The sequence below is a fragment of the Lepidochelys kempii genome, chromosome 12 (genome assembly GCF_965140265.1).
Source record: "Lepidochelys kempii isolate rLepKem1 chromosome 12, rLepKem1.hap2, whole genome shotgun sequence".
NCBI lineage: Eukaryota > Metazoa > Chordata > Testudines > Cheloniidae > Lepidochelys > Lepidochelys kempii.
This window is the reverse complement of record NC_133267.1, coordinates 6069391-6086298: the sequence shown is the minus strand read 5'-3', so window position 1 is coordinate 6086298 and position 16908 is coordinate 6069391. Positions and strand designations below refer to the sequence as shown.

General features: G+C 42.3%; 1 protein-coding gene and 1 non-coding gene across 14 annotated transcripts in view; both read right to left on the bottom strand.

Moving 5' to 3' along the window:
• The window catches only part of CNOT1 (CCR4-NOT transcription complex subunit 1), a 90787-nt gene that overhangs the window by 23708 nt on the left and 50171 nt on the right, over positions 1-16908 (bottom strand). For all 13 annotated transcript variants that reach the window (XM_073307334.1, XM_073307332.1, XM_073307322.1 and 10 more), the window contains 6 exons: positions 14268-14384; positions 13739-13849; positions 12696-12773; positions 12197-12374; positions 10997-11127; positions 5413-5709 (listed from right to left, as the gene is read on the bottom strand). In XM_073307334.1, the coding sequence (XP_073163435.1) occupies positions 5413-5709; positions 10997-11127; positions 12197-12374; positions 12696-12773; positions 13739-13849; positions 14268-14384 (912 nt within the window). The remainder of the gene's footprint in view (positions 1-5412; positions 5710-10996; positions 11128-12196; positions 12375-12695; positions 12774-13738; positions 13850-14267; positions 14385-16908) is intronic.
• On the bottom strand, positions 15651-15789 carry LOC140896573 (small nucleolar RNA SNORA46). The gene has a single exon (XR_012154583.1). It is a non-coding gene; the product is annotated as a small nucleolar RNA SNORA46 (small nucleolar RNA).

Here is a 16908-nt window from a genome sequence, read left to right as displayed (position 1 = left end):
GCCAAAGTTGGGCCTCTGTCCCAAGGTAATTCTATAACTTGTGCAAGGATTAAAGGAGACTTTTCTAGATTTACCTGAAAGCCCAAGGAAGGAAAGAGTTGGGTTAGGAGGCAACTGGTACCTGTGCCTTCTCATATGACTGTCCCTTGAGCAGCCAATCACTTAGGTAGGGATATATTAGGCTGCCTTGTCAGCACATATCCACTGCTACCATGGACAGTACCTTCATAAAAACCTTTAGGGCTATCAAGAGGCTGAATGGGCACTCTGTTGAAAGTGGTCTAAGCCCACTGTAAAGCACAGAAAGCTTTTCTGTGTGGGGTGAAGGTCTACATGAAAATAAGCATCCTTCAAATCAAGAGGCACATACTAAATGCCTTTGTTCAGGGAGGGGATTACAGTGGCCAGTGTAGTCATCTTAAATCTTGAAGAACGAATGAAGACATTTAGCTGCAAGGTCCAGGATAGCTCTTCAGGCCTGCCCTGCTTTCTTTTTAGGGATGAGGAAGTGTTTGGAATAAAAGTTCTTCCCCCATGTGGGGGTGGTACAGGCTCTCCTGCCCCTAACTGGATTAGGGAGTCCACCTCTTGTCTGAGAATGCTCTCATGAGAGGGGGGTCCTTGAAGAGATAGGGAGAGAGGTTTGGAGAAGGGGGCAGCAAGGAATTCTAGGTAGCTAGTAGAGATAACACTTAACAGTAATCTGTCCGATGCGATACACTGCCACATTAGGAGAAACATGTCAGGCAGCCATCTAAGGGGGTGGTGGTGCCTTCCTAGGAGGCAGGTGAGACTGAAGAGGGGAAGGCAGTGGTTGTGGTTTATCTCTTCTGCTGTATCCTCTAGCACTTCTTAGGGAGCTCAGGCTATACGGCTAGGTGGTACTGATGAGAAGGCAGCCTGCAACATTTCCTATGAAGTGCCTGGGTATATATCCTCAAAGAGCAGAGGGTGGCATAAGAGTCCTTGAAGGAGTGAAGCTCCTCATCGGTCTTCTCGCTCAATAGGTTGTTACCCTTGAAGGGGAGATCCTCTACTGTTCCTTTGATTGCCTTGGGAATTCTGAGAACTGCAACCAAGAAGCCTGCCTCAACCACTGAAGTGACCACTGGGCAGAAAGCCAAGTCCACTGCATCGGGAATGCCCAGAGAGATGATCTGGCAACTAGTTTCCCTTTGTCCAGGATGGCCTGGAATTTGGGCCTACATTTCTGAGAGAATTAGCTTGCTAATAAGCTAACAGTTCACTGTAATTAATATCCTATTTGGACATTAATGCCTGATCATTCACTCTGCAGAACAGTAAACTGTCTGATGAAAAGTTTTTGCCAAAGAGCTCTAGTCTCCTTGAATCTTTGTCCAAAGGGGTATACCTATGCTAGTGCATCCTGTTTTGTTCCCTGACTGCCTGGAGCTTGGATAGAGTAGGAAAAGAAATATTCTGCCCCCTGGGAAAGAACAAAATGGGGTTGAGGCACAGGTAGCTGGTGTATGCCAGCACATCTTAGTGGGCTCTAATCAGGCCTTATTTGCAGGCAGTGCCAACTTGGACTGAGCTGCAGTCTGGAGACTATCCAGTTTACAAGTAAGATTGTGAACCTTTTCTAGTGGGTTCTAGAGAGTTTGTGATCCTCCTCAATAGGTCCCCAATACCGCCTAGGATCATCCAGTGATGAGGAAGAGGCCAATGTTACCGCCTTGTCTGGAGAGGAAAAAAGTGCTGCTGACAGTTCTAGCTGTACTGGCTGTTCCTGCTCAACAAGCAATCTGGGAAGGACTGAGGCTCCTCTGGGCACCAGTGTCAAAGATCACCACCCAGTGCCCTCATAGTCAGGGACTCAAAAGTACAGACCTCAGGAGCTCAAACGGTGGAATCATAAGGATACGAGTCAGTTCCCAAGGAGGGTACTACTAGTCACTAACCCAACACTGCAGATCACAAGGGGGTGAAGGCAACTAGGAGCCTCTGGAAACTGTCTGAGCTGATGTCTGGACTCAGACCACCCAGGGGAACCACTGGTAGCTCTTTCTGCTCGTCTGAGGAATAGGAGTTATCCAACTATTGGCGAAGCGACCACTCAAACGGTCACAGTAACCAGCAAATAGTACACTGACAGCATCCAAGTGCCGACAGCATGGCTGGTGCTTGGGACTGGCAAACGATGTGCCAATGATTTAGGGATGTCCCCCGATACCATCCGGTCCGAAAGGATCAGTGACTTGGGAACAGTGTAAAACTGCCAGGTCCTACGAAGAGCATATTCAGACCTAATACAGTGGCTCTCAAACAGGAGGTCCCGAGGTTATTACATGGGAGATTGCAAGTGGTCAGCCTCCACCCCAAGCCCGCTTCGCCTCCAGCGATTATAGTGCTAATATAAAAGAAGGTGTTTTTAATTTATATGGGGAATTGCACTCAGAGGCTTGCTGTGTGAAAGGGGTCACTAATACGAACTTTTGAGAACCACTGGCTTAATAGAAAGAGTGCTGGAGAGAGTCTTGGTACTCCTTTTCTTTTTGGTACAGGTGGATCCACTGGGTGAGAGTTTTGGCACAGGAATTTTCTTATGATGTGTTCCAGGGATGAACACTCCCGCTACCCATGTGTGGTGCAGGGGTCAGTCCTGGTCCCTTTCATTGACTCTTTTGGAGCGGTAGCACTTCCCAATAGCAGGGGTGCTGTCCCCACTATGAGCTCTTGGTGCACCCAGCCCTGGGCACAGCATCTCACTTGGTGCCAAGAGGGAGAGGAGAAACAATCCTTTGGAGTCTGGGCCTACCGCAGGAGTCTGAGCTAGAGCACTCTGGTGCCAAACTGGCACTACCCAAAGGCTCAGGTTGACAAGATGGGGAGGAGGCTCCAGGATCTCACTGGGGCCTAATGGAGCATTCTTTTAATTGTATACGAGCCTCAACTACTTGGAATGCCATTACTTTTCCCCTCATACTAGGCAGTCACACTTTGAAGGAATGTGCAAGGAGAATCCAGAAAGACCAGGGGAGCCTCAAGAACGGGACAATTCCTAACAGTAGGAAACTGTGGCAGGCAGAACATGTAAATTGAGTAAGGGTCCTGCAAGAGGACCAAGAGCTGATGGGGCGAGGACAAGCGATAGCTTTTTGAGAGACACAGGGATCTCACCCGGGACCATCAAAGAAGCCAAGAGGAGGAGCGTGCCAAAACAGGATTCTTCAGTAGCTTGGCTGGGTACAACCCTGATGTTGGCCAGTCAGAATTGTCTCCACCTTTACTTTTCTATGCTATCTTGAGGACTTCCCAATGCTGTGTTCCAGTTGACTAATAAACCCTACTGTTTTGAAAAGGCTGCTTGATGTCACGGCAAATACTTGCTGAGGTGCACTAATCCCTGAAGAAGGCAAAAGTCTAGGAACAGAAGAAGTCTTATTTCGACTTGCTAGACAGAGCTCATGATGTGAAACAGGAGTGCTGGAGCCCAAAGACTCAAGATGCTGAAGCCATCTGGCTTACCTTTAAGAATGGGACCCTTTGGGGGTCTGGCACGCTGGAAGTGTTCCTCCAAAGGACTGTTTAAAAGCTGGGACATAGCACAGATCCTGTGGATCTGTGACACCCTCCCACCTACCTCCACAAAGCCACTTCAAGCCAATTTATGAAGCAGCAAATGTTGTTTAAGATGAGCTGACAAAATTCCTTTGAACTACAAATGCCAGACCAAAAGGGGTATTCACTCTGTTTTAGTCAGAGAACTAAAGCAATGAATTTTTTAAAATGCTTTCCTGGTTTAGTTTTAACACCTCAGAAGAAGATTGCGCTGTCCTTCTTGGCCTGGCAACAGGATTTCTACACGTACTGCTGAAATGGAAGGAATCTGTTAAGTGATTTAAAGGATCAGGCATATCAGATCAACATTTGATCTACATTCAGACTGCATTCTGGTGACAGTGTGATCCTGAGATTATATAAGATGCCTTCACAGTTCATTTGAAGAAAACAAAATAAAAATCCATTATAGTACTACAAGTAAAGAAGAGACAAGAAGTCAAACAGTACTCTAGCTATAAATTTGCTATCTAGTCCTGGATGCATCATCAACAAGACAGTGCTATAATGAGACCTATTCACAGTTTCATGCGCTGCCAGGACTAGAAGTTTGCAATGGTAGATATGCACTATGTTTTTCTAGTTACACTGAGCATTTATCAATGCCATCAGTGATCTCAACTGCCAAAGCTGTGTTAGGACTGAAATGGAAAAATACAAGGTGGTAGTCTAAGTTAGTATCTTTTAACAGATTATTCTGATAGGCAGAAGCCTCCATCCATTCCTCTGAGTGCTTAAACCATACCAAGACAATTACATATAACTGACTAATGCCTCAGTCACCCGTTGCAATAATAGGTCTTGATCTACACTCTATGCCCCTCAACCCTTGCAGATGAATTGGGGAGTTCCAGAGTCAAGAAGTTGTGCCAGCAGTTCCCCCAATTTAACCCAGGGGCTTTCATATGCCTTCCACAGATCCTCGAAATCCTGCCCTAAGCTCATTACTATACAATGGAGCCATTCCATTACAACATGACCCCTCACAGCCACAGAAAAGGGGGAAGGGATTTGCCCATAACCAAGATGTAAACAGATTTCTTCTGGAGCCCTAATTTTACCCCTCAAAACAGCTACACCTTGAACTTGCATGATGCTTCAACCCTCATGTCTACCCAAAATGGTTCGTATACTTGAGTGCTGGTGGTAAGTATGGTAAGTTTTCTGGCTAATGACCTACTAAATGGATTTGTTAGGGGCTGGCAGTTCATAAATTGTTTAAAACAAAATTGTATCATCATCTTACATTACTTTAACCAATGGAGAAAAACCACAGGGGAAGCTTTAAAATAATGTGTTAGAAGACTTAACAGCCTTTAGAAAAGCCAATAAATCAAGCAGTTTAATTGTACAGAATAATCTCTCAATTTTATACTTGCTAATGGAACAATTAAGTGAATGGAATGGATGGTCTGAAGTATATACACATATACAAAGACAAACTTGTCTATTTTGTCAAGAAATTTAATTTTCAGTATCAAGGGCTAATCTCCCATTGCTTTTGGATTCTATTTTAAAGGTAGCAGGCCCATGCATGTCAAGTACAGGAAAGGTGAAGGCAATCAGGAAAAGAGACACCAGAAGATGCCTCTCAATGGTCTGTAAAGACTGAGGGCTAACTCCTCTACTATTTTAAGGCAAACTTAGTTCCACTTCAGCTAACCATGTTGTCACACCAATCATACAAAAACTTCTTGGTCCCTGGGATCCTCTACCCCCACATTCATGATTCCAGGTAACTCCAATAGACAAGAACTCAATTTATGGCAATGCAATTAATTAGAAAGTCAATGCTAATGGGTGAAGTTCAATGAAGTTGCACCATCTTACCCGCAGCGCAGTAGCAAAACTGTTCTTCAAGTTGGTAGCAATGCTCATCATCAGAGGTTCCCTGCAGGTAATCATGGCCATACCAGCAGTCAGGTTCCGCATCATGTGGTGTGCTGCTACACGCATGCGTGACTCCTCTGAATCCAGTGCAAAGTCCTTCCTGACTATCTGTTCACAGGTAGTCATGGCAATCTTAATGGACCGATCTACCACTGGATGGACAAGCTCTTGCACTGCACGCTCTATAGCTTGACGCACGCACTGCTTTAGCTGTGGGTGGGCCTGGAACAGTGGAATCTACAAGGGAAAATGAAAACCACTTTAAGTAATTAGGCAACAGAAGGCTCAAAACAAAGTCAAAGAACAGGTACATATATAGTCATACTAGTGTTCCAAGACTCACTCTGCCCTAAATATCCACAATTTCAAAACATTAAATCTTTATATAGAGCCACGACTGATGTATGAGCTTAGTATGTAGATCACAGAAATTCAAATTGTCAGATTTAGTTTTGTTCATCTTATTTGTTCCAAATAATTTGTTCAAAATAGAGACTTAGCTCGGGAGGGACACATCTGAACACATGAAGTGGTGATGTATCAATATAAAAGCTCAATGAATACATCTGCCAATAGAGCTAGGCAACTGATGAGATGGCCAAAACATGTGGAAAGCTGCCTAGACTGCTCTTAGGTAAGCAACCACTCTGAATTAGATCATGGAATGATAATTAATTTCCAGAGATCACCTGTTTGACCACTTGAAACAGCAAGTTTAACTGCTACATCTATTTTTAAAAAATAGTAAAATCATAGTTCTGATCTTTTAAAAAAAAGATCACATGTGGATTGCCAAGAATCATTAGCAACTTTAGCTGTGAACCACTGCTTTCCAGCTCACAAGACACTCACTCCTCAGCCAACCAACAGGTACTTGTTTGACAGCATTGGTAGCAGAGTGCTTTTGGCTACAAGAGAGCAGAAGTAACCCTTTCAAAAAGAACTAGAGAAAAAAGTCTGGAAATGAACAGAAAGGCATTTAAAAAGGGTAAGAAGCAAAGAGACAAAGAAACTGGGAGGTATGTAGGAGACAGGGCAGCAAAACTACAAAGCTGCAGTTTTACCTTGCAAAAGGGCATCCCTTAAAGGGATTTAAAATAAAGTTGGATTAAAAATGATAGTATCAGGTAGTACACCCCCTTCTGAGTCCCTGTGAACTGTTTTTTCCCTGTTGCTCTGAAAAACCCATACAAAAAGGGAAGATAGACAAAGTGCTATCCCAATGCACAAAAATAGAAAATGCTCTTTTTAAAAACAAAAAACACCTCCTAGTGTTACTTGTAAAACCTGAGACTAACTGAAAGAAACTAAGTCTCCTTAAAATATTTCTGTTGGTGCAGTTGTCCACCCATGTTCAAGTGTGCACAAGAGTGAAATGAGAGCTACAAGTTCAACAGGCTTTGTTCTGCACAGCTCTTTCAGTCAGATTGCCGGTGGAATCTGTCGTTGGTAGCTACCAGTGTGGTGCTCTGCTCTTGTTCGATAAGTCGGCTGCGTGTGTTCCCTCTGTGCTGCCTCTGCTCTGCGCAGGTAGCTAACACAGAAGGCTCCGAGAGAACTCCCAAAAACCAGACTAGTAAGGTATGAAGGAACCCGAGCCAGGTTTATTGTCAAACGAAGCACAGTAATAGTTCCCTGTAGACTCTACAGGGCATACTACCAATTTGCGCTCCCTGGCAATGAACACAGTTCAGTCAGTCAGTGGCGGGACACTCCACTGTCCCCTAGGCTGGGCAAAGATGTGAGCTCCCGAACCTACTTTTATACAGTTGCAGGACCGATTACTCATCATAGTTCAAACGAATCTATCCATCATGTTTTTCTTTTGACCCTGTCTTTAAGATGCACCTGCCTGTTCCTTGTTATGTCTGTGGAGTGTTCTGATGCCATCCTGGAGCAAGTTCCTCTCATTAGCACTTGTGCGTGTGCGCATGTGCTTTTAACAACCTTTTCTTGCCGACTTCTGAGAGTGGCACCTGCCTCTGGCTCACAGCCCAGCTTTGCTTAACACTGCCTGGAAGTACTTTGGTTCAGGCTTCAGGCCTCAGACTGGGCCTCTGATACAAGAGTGTTTCAGGGCCTCCTCTTACTAGAGGATCAACTGGTATCTTAAAACAAAGGTTACAAAAAAAAACTTCTCTCAATGCCAACGAGGAAGTGAAGCAACCAAAATTTACAGTAGGCTAACTGAAAAAGGTTCAGGTGTCCACACATTCATGACATCAGTTCATTTTAAAATACTAAACCAATCAAGCAGAGCTTCACATACAGATGAAAATTATATGAAATTAAGTATTCAGTACCAGCATTCTAAAAATTGTCTAGTGTACACAGACAGATGCTTTCCCTGCACCTATTAAAGACTTAGCATTGAGGTACTCCTACGTACAATTGTTTAGACAATTGCAGTTAGTTCACAACAGAAAAATATCACAACTCAACACAGAACATTTTAGTTTTGACCCATTCCACAGAGGTTTGGCTGAAGAGATTGATTTTGCACATCAGTGAAAGTTAGCGTTTTGATGGCCTGCCAGAGTAAATTCTATGCTCACTGACTCCAACATGTTCACTCTTGACTAGAAGCAGGGTGCAGTTCGAGTCAGCTAAGCAGCCTCAGCTGATCTCAGTTGTCATAACAGTAGTAAAGCGGTCTTTATGCAGTTAATCCTAAACTATACTGACTTTTACATTAAAGGAACTCAAACTGTACCTAAAAAAATTTAGCCACACCTGTGCTTTGTGCACTCCTGTAAGCTGTGGTTACTCTAATCGACTGCATTCTACTGAGGCAGAAGTTTTGAAAGGATCTTTAAGGGTGGGATAAATATAGCCTATTGCAATAGTCATACCTGGCGGTGGATAAAAGTATCACCTCTTCCACATTAGCAATGTTAGACCATAACTACAGTCCAGACCTGTTTCCTTACAGATGTTGGGAGTCAAGCAGTCGCAACCATGTGTTAACGGACCGTGGGTTAAAAGGGCCATGCTGAAAGAAGTGTCTATGATTCACTTAGAAAAAAACGCTGTTATTTTCTGCTCTTTCTGGCTCGCATTTTTTCCCCTCTTATGAAGTCTCACTTGCCACAGATGAATGATTTCGATATTTTCCGCATTTTGCTCCTCCGTAAATCTTACAACAGTTTCTACAACACTAAGGGCTTCTGTGGGTGAAATTTTGACCTTTTCAACGACATCCTCACCATCACTTTCGTGGTCCGACGTAGCCTTGCAGCCTGTTAATATTTCTTCCTCGGACAGAAATTCTGAGGTTGGACAAGCTTCATCCATCTCCAGCCACCTGGTAATGATTTCCGGTGACATATCCAAACTAAAACCTTTTATCATTTGAAAGAGAAGAAGTTTACCTTTAACCTTTATCCTCTTTTGTCTGAGTACATGTTTGTAGGATGCCTTCTTCCAAAAATCCTTCCATGTCTGGCTCTGAATCAGTGCCACTGTTGGAGTTTTCTGAGTCTGAGCCATCTTTGACAGAAAAGGCATCACCAAGAGCCTTCATCCAGCAGTTTTCAATGGACTTTTGTTTTACTCCGTCCCAAGCTTTAACTAAATAAATTTCCTTCATGTTTAAGGTTTCAGAGTAGCAGCTGTGTTAGTCTGTATTCGCAAAAAGGAGTACTTGTGGCACCTTAGTGACTAACCAATTTATTTGAGCATAAGCTTTCGTGAGCTACAGCTCACTTCATTGGATGTTTAACTGTTTCAGGAATTTGGAAACGCCTGAAGACGTGCATGACACAATCACCGAAATCAGCTCCCCTCAATAACTGCTTTTAAAATTCTGAAGAATGCCCTGGTCTAAAGGTTGACTTTTTGATGTTGCATTGAATGGCAGGTATAGCATTCAAATTTTTCCATCACTTGATACCAGTGATTCGGCTGGAGGATGGGCTGGACAATTGTGGTAGCAAAAGTGCTTTGGTTTCGAGTTTCTTCGACTGCAGAGGCTTACGAACAGCTGGAATAAAGCTGTTGTGGAACCAATCTCATCATCCAAGCATTTTTGCTGTTAGCATATATTACTGGCAGTTTGGCTCTATGAGGTGATTAAAGCAGCGAGGGTTATGAAAGCTGCCAACAAGAAGGGCAAGCTTATGGCTGCCCATCTTATTACTACAAAAAAAAAAGTCACACGATCTCTCTTTAAATCCAGCTGTTTTCTGTGTCTCGTAATTAAAGGCTGAAGTCTTATCAGGTAGCAGTTTTGCAAATAAAGCTGTTTCATCACAATTATAAAGTTGTTCTTCGTGGTAGTCTTCATTTTGTAAAATAGATTTTAACTCGGCAGGAAACGCGTTCACGGCCGATTCATCGGTTTTCTCCAGAAATCAATACCTGCGCTATGCCATGACGCTTTTTAAAATGATTTATAAACCACTTGCTGGCTTGGAAGGATTCATCCCTTTAAATTTCCAAATTTTGTCACTTGGGCTTGAAGAATTGGCCACTTAGCGGCATTCCTTTCAGCCTTTCCTGGGCAAACCCCATGCACATGGCTGTGTCTACTGTGGGTTTTGCTGAACAGCGCACATGTTTTCGCCTAAGCCCCGTGGCAGAATCGATATTTTGTACAAAGCTGTTCAGTTTAGATTGAGGATGGCTAAAAAACTAGAGTAGATTCAGCAATCCCAATATCTTTTGAAACTTTGGCCTGGGTTTCTCTGCTATTTACTCATTCTACAGTGTAGGAACGCTGACGCTTGCCTTCTGCCATTATATAGGCCTATGGTTAAAATTTTCTAATGTAGTATATATATATATATATATATCTCTAGCATGACGACTAAACGTGTGATACGTCTTTACCAATATCGGTAAAGACGTACCACACGTTTCCGCTCCGCACTTCCTGTCGATTTCTAGGTCAGTGAGTTAGTGAGCAAAAATTTTAGAGCTACATAGCAAGTGCCTGTACTGCGTGTTAACAAGTCTCCCGTGTTAAATACGTAGCACTGGGAGGCATGGCGCTACCGCACATTAAGCGGATTCGCACGTAAACGGGTCTGTACTGTACTAGCTAGTAACAGAAAAGCATTCTTAGTTACTGCTGCTACCTGGAACTGAAGAGTAATCAGGCATTCAGAAGTAAAAGACTGAATCTCTTTACCACAGATTGGACTTACTCCAGTAGATGCGGAGATGCTAACTGCACTTACCTTACTACAAAATCAATTCAAATTTGGTTCAACTCACAAGGTACAGATAGGTCTCATTCTGGTTCTAGTAGATCCTTGCCTAAAAAGTTTCAAGGCAATTTGACACCACTCCTAGGAGGAGCTTGGTGCAGAAACAGTTCTGGCAGGACATATGAGGACTGAAATACTTGTATGAAAGATGCAGACCACCTGTATACATTGTGCTTAACTTCCGTAAGTCAACATAACTAGTTCCTTCAATTTCAGAAGCAGAGTGCTTTTTGGCGAAAGACCCTGCAGGCCAATCTTCTACTCTGGACTACAGAAACTTTCTGTAACAAACCACAATGAGCTCTAGTACTTACAGTCGGATTTAGAGTAATGTGCGGAGCCAGCCCTCCCAGAGAGTAGACGTTGATGTCATGGTAACTGTACTGAGGTTGTGGAGGAACGGATGCTGTACAAGTGGTGTTAGTAGCTGGGGTTGTAGAAGCAGCTGTAGAACATAGAAGTTGTGAAGAATTCTTTAGAGTTGCTTCCTTTCTAGAAACTAATTCATTAAGAAACTAAAGTTCTATGCTTGCCTCGTACACTTGGAAAGTACATCATTTGAAAAATTAAGCTTTAACCATTTAATCGCAAAGCTTCTGAAAAAGCAGGGTGATAAGCCAGTAACAGCTTACACCATATCTCCACCTTAGCTTGTAGAAAGACAGCATTTACTGTGTCATGCACAATTATAGCAATCCTTGGCTACTTTTCTGCAAGTGCATCTTGCCACCCTCCCCAGCATACAGTATTTACAGGTTATTTACACCATCCTGATATACACCATCATTTCCACTCATTTCTTTTGAAAAAAAGTAATTTAGTCTATAGTTTACACATCTCACTTCACTGATGTCCCAGTCTGTCTGTTCAAGCACTGAGACTTCGTAATTGTACACTTTTCATTCAAGCCCACTACATAAGATTCTTTTATGAGATAGCGTAAGTTACACAGGACTGCTTACTTATATTACACTTATGAAGAGTTTAAAAACAATCCTGCAGAATAATAAGTGATCCTCGCTATCCTGCTTTTTTGTTTAAGGCCATGGTGCGTACACACCCCAAGCATGTGGACAGTTTTTGGTACATCCTTCACTGGGGACTGCAGCTTGACACCATGACATGTCAGTGACCCAAGTGCTCTACCAGTGGGAGAGCACCAACTCAGACAGGTCAAAGGATAGGGAACAGATGAAAAGCAGCCCACTGGTCTCCATATCAGGGGATGGGTACGTTGTTTAGCCTTTGTAAAAAAACCGAGAGCGCCATTCTGGCAAACAGCATGACAAATATGGGAGCTTTACTTGTCCCCTAAGTGATATCTGGGAAAGGAGGGAGGGTTCAGTTTTTGGTACATGCAAACATGTCTAGAAGCTTTCTCCAGATTCTGGGTTCTCGCCAAATATACAGTATCACTAAACCCTGCTGCTAGAAGTAATTTAGCAAGCCTCATTTTAAACTTCAAAAGCAGCCGATTGTATTTTTGCAATACAGCTGAAACTCCAATTACTTACTGGTTGTGGTGATCGGTGGTAGCTCCTCTGGCTGTTTTACATCCTTCTTTGGAGCAGATAGCTGTTCATCCAAATTTTTCAACCGATCCTTGTCTTTCAGGAGGTTTCCAGGTTTCAGCTCATTGATGTCTAGTGCAAGGTTCTTGCAGAGCACCTCAATCTCAAATTTCAGATTTAGCTGCACAACAATTCCAGTATGATCATTTTAGGTTACACTAATAAAGGAACCCCTCTATGTTTTCCATTTTACCTCTCATATCTTAAGACTCTAGGCATTAGACCAATATTCTGCAAAGGGACTGTCTAGAAGCACCAAAGTTAGCACCATGACTAAATAAGTTATCTAAATTCAGTCAAATTAAGCAATACTTTAAAGATGGAGTTGAGGACTGAAGTCTGGAAATCCAACAGTCTTCCTGCATTACATTTTGCTAATCTGATCAGTCAAGAAAATCCATTAACGTTCAGTAAGTGTAGAAATATGTTAAAAGCAACTTACTTTTAAGTCATGTTCTTGATGCAGCTCAGCTAAAACGTTCATGATTGCCATCGTCCAGGGGTTTGGAGGCCTGAAAACCTACCAGAGAATTGGAGAGAGGTGTATCAGACAAAGCAATTCCTTTCCAAAAGGTGTAAATTAAAAAACTCAGCACAAGTGTACTTTAAAACCAAAAAACACATTAACAGCAATTTGTATGGCTGTGAAAGAACGAGGACATATTTTTCAATAATGGCGTTTATGTAGAGTATAGCAATATTCTGTCCCAGCAGTACATTTGGGGGAACACCTCAGTTTAGCATTAAAGTTAATTCCAAACAGGAACATTAGAAGGAGCCAGTTCATTGTGGTTTTCATTTGCCAGATCAACACTGCCATTGCAGAAGTAGAATTGGGGAGGACAGAAAAGCTGATCCAGGAAGGAGAAAGGGACACAAAGCTAATGAGATTTAGAAGAAAACTGGGCTCTGGGACTTTCCCCATTTGTGGGCAAAGAGGAACAATGCACATATATTCCAACCAACCCTTTCTTCCAGAACAAAAAGAAAAGGAGTACTTGTGGCACCTTAGAGACTAACAAATTTATTTGAGCATAAGCTTTCGTGATCACTCTCATTACAGTGTGTATGTATATAAATCTCCCCACTGTATTTTCCACTGAATGCATCCGATGAAGTGAGCTGTAGCTCACAAAAGCTTATGCTTAAATAAATTGGTTAGTCTCTAAGGTGCCACAAGTCCTCCTTTCCTTTTTGCGAATACAGACTAACGGCTGCTACTCTGAAACCTTCCAGAACAAACTGCAACATCTACAAGATCTCTTTTCCCTTTGTTCCCAGGTCACAATATCTCTAAACTCTGAACACCTTGTTTCCATCCATTTCCTTCCCAATCACCTGACATAAGGTATTTAGTTTTGAATGAATCGTTTGTTAAAAAAAAAATCTACATTTAGTTTACATTTGTTACATGATATTTTGCTAGCTAGTTTGGAGAGCTACTTCAATAGTTAGGTCTCATTTAGCAGGTTTGAGTTCACTTACCACACTCCTGACACTAGATTCTAAGACTTTGGCAACAAATGGCACTACATAAAGCAACTCCTGTTGCCCCTTAACATAAGCCTCCAGAAGTAACGATTTCACATCCAAATCCTAAAACACAAAAATATGTCAATTAAACTTGGGGGTGGGATAAACACTCCTATTTCTTGTAGGGCTACAGTTTCATTATAGCATTGACATTTGCTGAATCAAGACCTTAGAATTTTATGGAGCTGCTACTTTTTGTGGGAAGTAATTACTTCGCACACAAGATAGTAAACATTTCAAAGTGTACCTAATGTGTATTTATGGAGACAAAGTTACTTAAATATCACAAAAGTATGGATTTAGGAACCTTTGATAAACAAGGTATCAAAATGTTCATAAGCCTTTTAAACTAGAGAATCAGATTTTTGTACTTCAGCAAACTTGTTGTACAAAAAGGAAAGAACTAAGAGTTTAGCTGACTTTCTTAAGCTTGTGACAGATTTGAAGTCAACAGGTTTTTGGGGACAGATTAGGAGCTCACCGTGTGCAAGATGGGTTTATTTTTAGCCAGTGTGATCATTCCCAGCCAGTGGCCAAGGTTCTTCAGAAGGGAACGGTCAGAGAAGTTGGCTGCAGCTTTATCTGATGTCAGTAGCACCTAACAGATGATTAAAAAGGAGAACAACTTAGACATAAAACTAGGAGATAAACACCCAAAGCCAATTTAAGCATTTAATACACATTGACTTTAGAAAGTCTTGAGTTCTAGACCACTGAAGTATTTAGCTGCACTTTAACCATGAAGGAGACAGTCCTTTGACTTGAATACACTGAAACTATGGTTTGTCAAGTTTCTAGGAACAGTCCCCCTACTAGCCTGTCCTGTAACAAGAACTACAATAAGTTCTTCTCCTTCAAGGAGCCTAAAAAAGTAAACTGACAAGTACAACGCCATGCCAGGACTACCACACCTATGTATCTTGAGAAACAGCTAGAAATCCCTCCTACCTAGTGAGACAGGGTGTGGGTGAAGTGATATCTATTTTTATTAGGTCAACTTCTCTTGGAGAGAAGCTTCGAGCTTACAGAAAGCTCTTCAGGCCTGGAAAGAGTACTCAGGCCATGTCTACACTACAAAATTATGTTGACCTAACTTATGTCAGCATAGACACACTACAGTTAAACTGCTTATATGCACACTTGGCTCGTGTCAGTGATGCGTTTCCTCACAAGGAGCACTTTATCAATTGTATCGTCAGTGTGGGGCATTGTGGGACAGCTCCTGGAGGCCAACAAATCCACATAAGCAACGCAGTATTTACACTGACACTGTTGATCAAATTACATCAGTGACTCTACACCACTCGGAGTGGTGTTACTAAATCAGCATAGAGGGGCACTTCTGTTGAAGGAGACAAGTTTAAGTGAAGACACTTTGGCCTCTAGGTCGATGCGAGGCTCCTTAACTCAACCTAAGTGCACAGTGTAGACCAGGCCTTAGGTATCACCACTAAATACAAGGTGGAAAGGACTGTTTAGCGTAAGTAGCTAATGCACATTTCAAGGGACCATTCAAGGTGAAGTGACCTGTTATCACCACCTTCAATGGTCCCTTGAAAGCTTCTTATGATTAACAATTTGTTTCACTTCGTATTTAGCTGTGACACTAAGCACATTTCCCAGATGTGAAGCAGCTGTGTAAGCCTTCGAAAGCTTCTCTCACCAACATAAGTCTATCCAATAAAAAGGGTATTACTTCACCCACCTTGCGTTGTCTCATACCCTGGGACCAAACATGGCTACAAACACACTGCATACCTCCCATAGAACGGCATGTAAACCATCAGCAGTGAAGCATAAGTAGTTAGTTTCCCAAATATAGTTTGAGTCAGTTCTGGTCTCTGAAAACCTTTTAAACATGTAGTTCTGTTCCTTAGCTTACAGTAGCATCAACCAAATGGTAGGTGGTCAGTTGTGCTCAGAAGAGTGCCAAGGAATTATTTTGCACTACAGCGTAACCTATAGTGGAGAGAAATCCCATCCACAGGTTTAAGAATAGTGCTAATTGACATATACTGCCAATTCACTCCCGTTTTGTAGAAATGGGAAGTGGAAAATGAAAAATTTCTTATGTTAAAACTGGGCTGGATTTCATCTTCCCCTGCCTGCACTTCCACTTTCATTTTAACACCCTTCTAACCAGGGGTCACCAAATGGAACTAACAGACAGCAGGTTTAAAGCTTCCTTAAAAGGAAGTATTTCTTCAGACAATGCACAGTCAACCTGTAGAACTCTGCCAGAGGATGTTGTGAAGGCCAAAACTAACAGGATACAAAAAAGAATAGATAAATTCATGGAGCATAGGTTCATCAATGGCTATTAGCCAGGGTGGGCAGGGATAGCGTCCTTAGCCTCTGTTTGCCAGAAGTGGAAAATGGGAGACAGGGGATGGATCACTTGATGATTACCTGTTCTGTTCATTCCCTCTGAAACAACTGGCATTGGCCACTGTCAGACGACAGGATACTGGGCTAGATGGAGCTTTGGTCTGACCCACTATGGCCGTTCTTATGTTCTCCCTCACACTTCTGTTGCCAAAGCAGTACACAAACTATGCTTCCCTCAAGCTGCTTTACTGCCTTAACACCTTCCATGCAATCTTTTCCACTTGAGAACTCGCTGAGAAAAATGGCCACTATCATTCATGCAAACCCTTAAAATTAAGGCACACGACTTGTGGATTAACAATTAAATACTTTGCAGAAGACATTTTTAAAAACATGATTGCCTTGAGATTAAGTTTATCCAGCAGTAAGCCAGTATATTGTGTATCTGCATGGCTTTGCCCATTTAATTCGGGGGTTGTCTACACCAATTTACAAGGTTACAGTTAAACCACTGCAAACCGTGTGGATACTTACTTTTGTTTAAGACTGTCTTGTTTAAATTTAGCTTCAACATATCAATCAACTTAAGCTAAATCAAAAATGAGCCCAATTTAAAACAAGTAAGAGCATCCACACAACCTTTTTACTAGTACAAGTGAGTTGATTTCTAATCACACCTTTAAACCAGCCAGAACTCTTGCCATTTAGACGAGTCCTTCAATGGTGTAAACTGTAGGATCAAGGACTGACACCCCTAGATTCATCATGTCACTGCATGTCTTATTTAAAAGGAC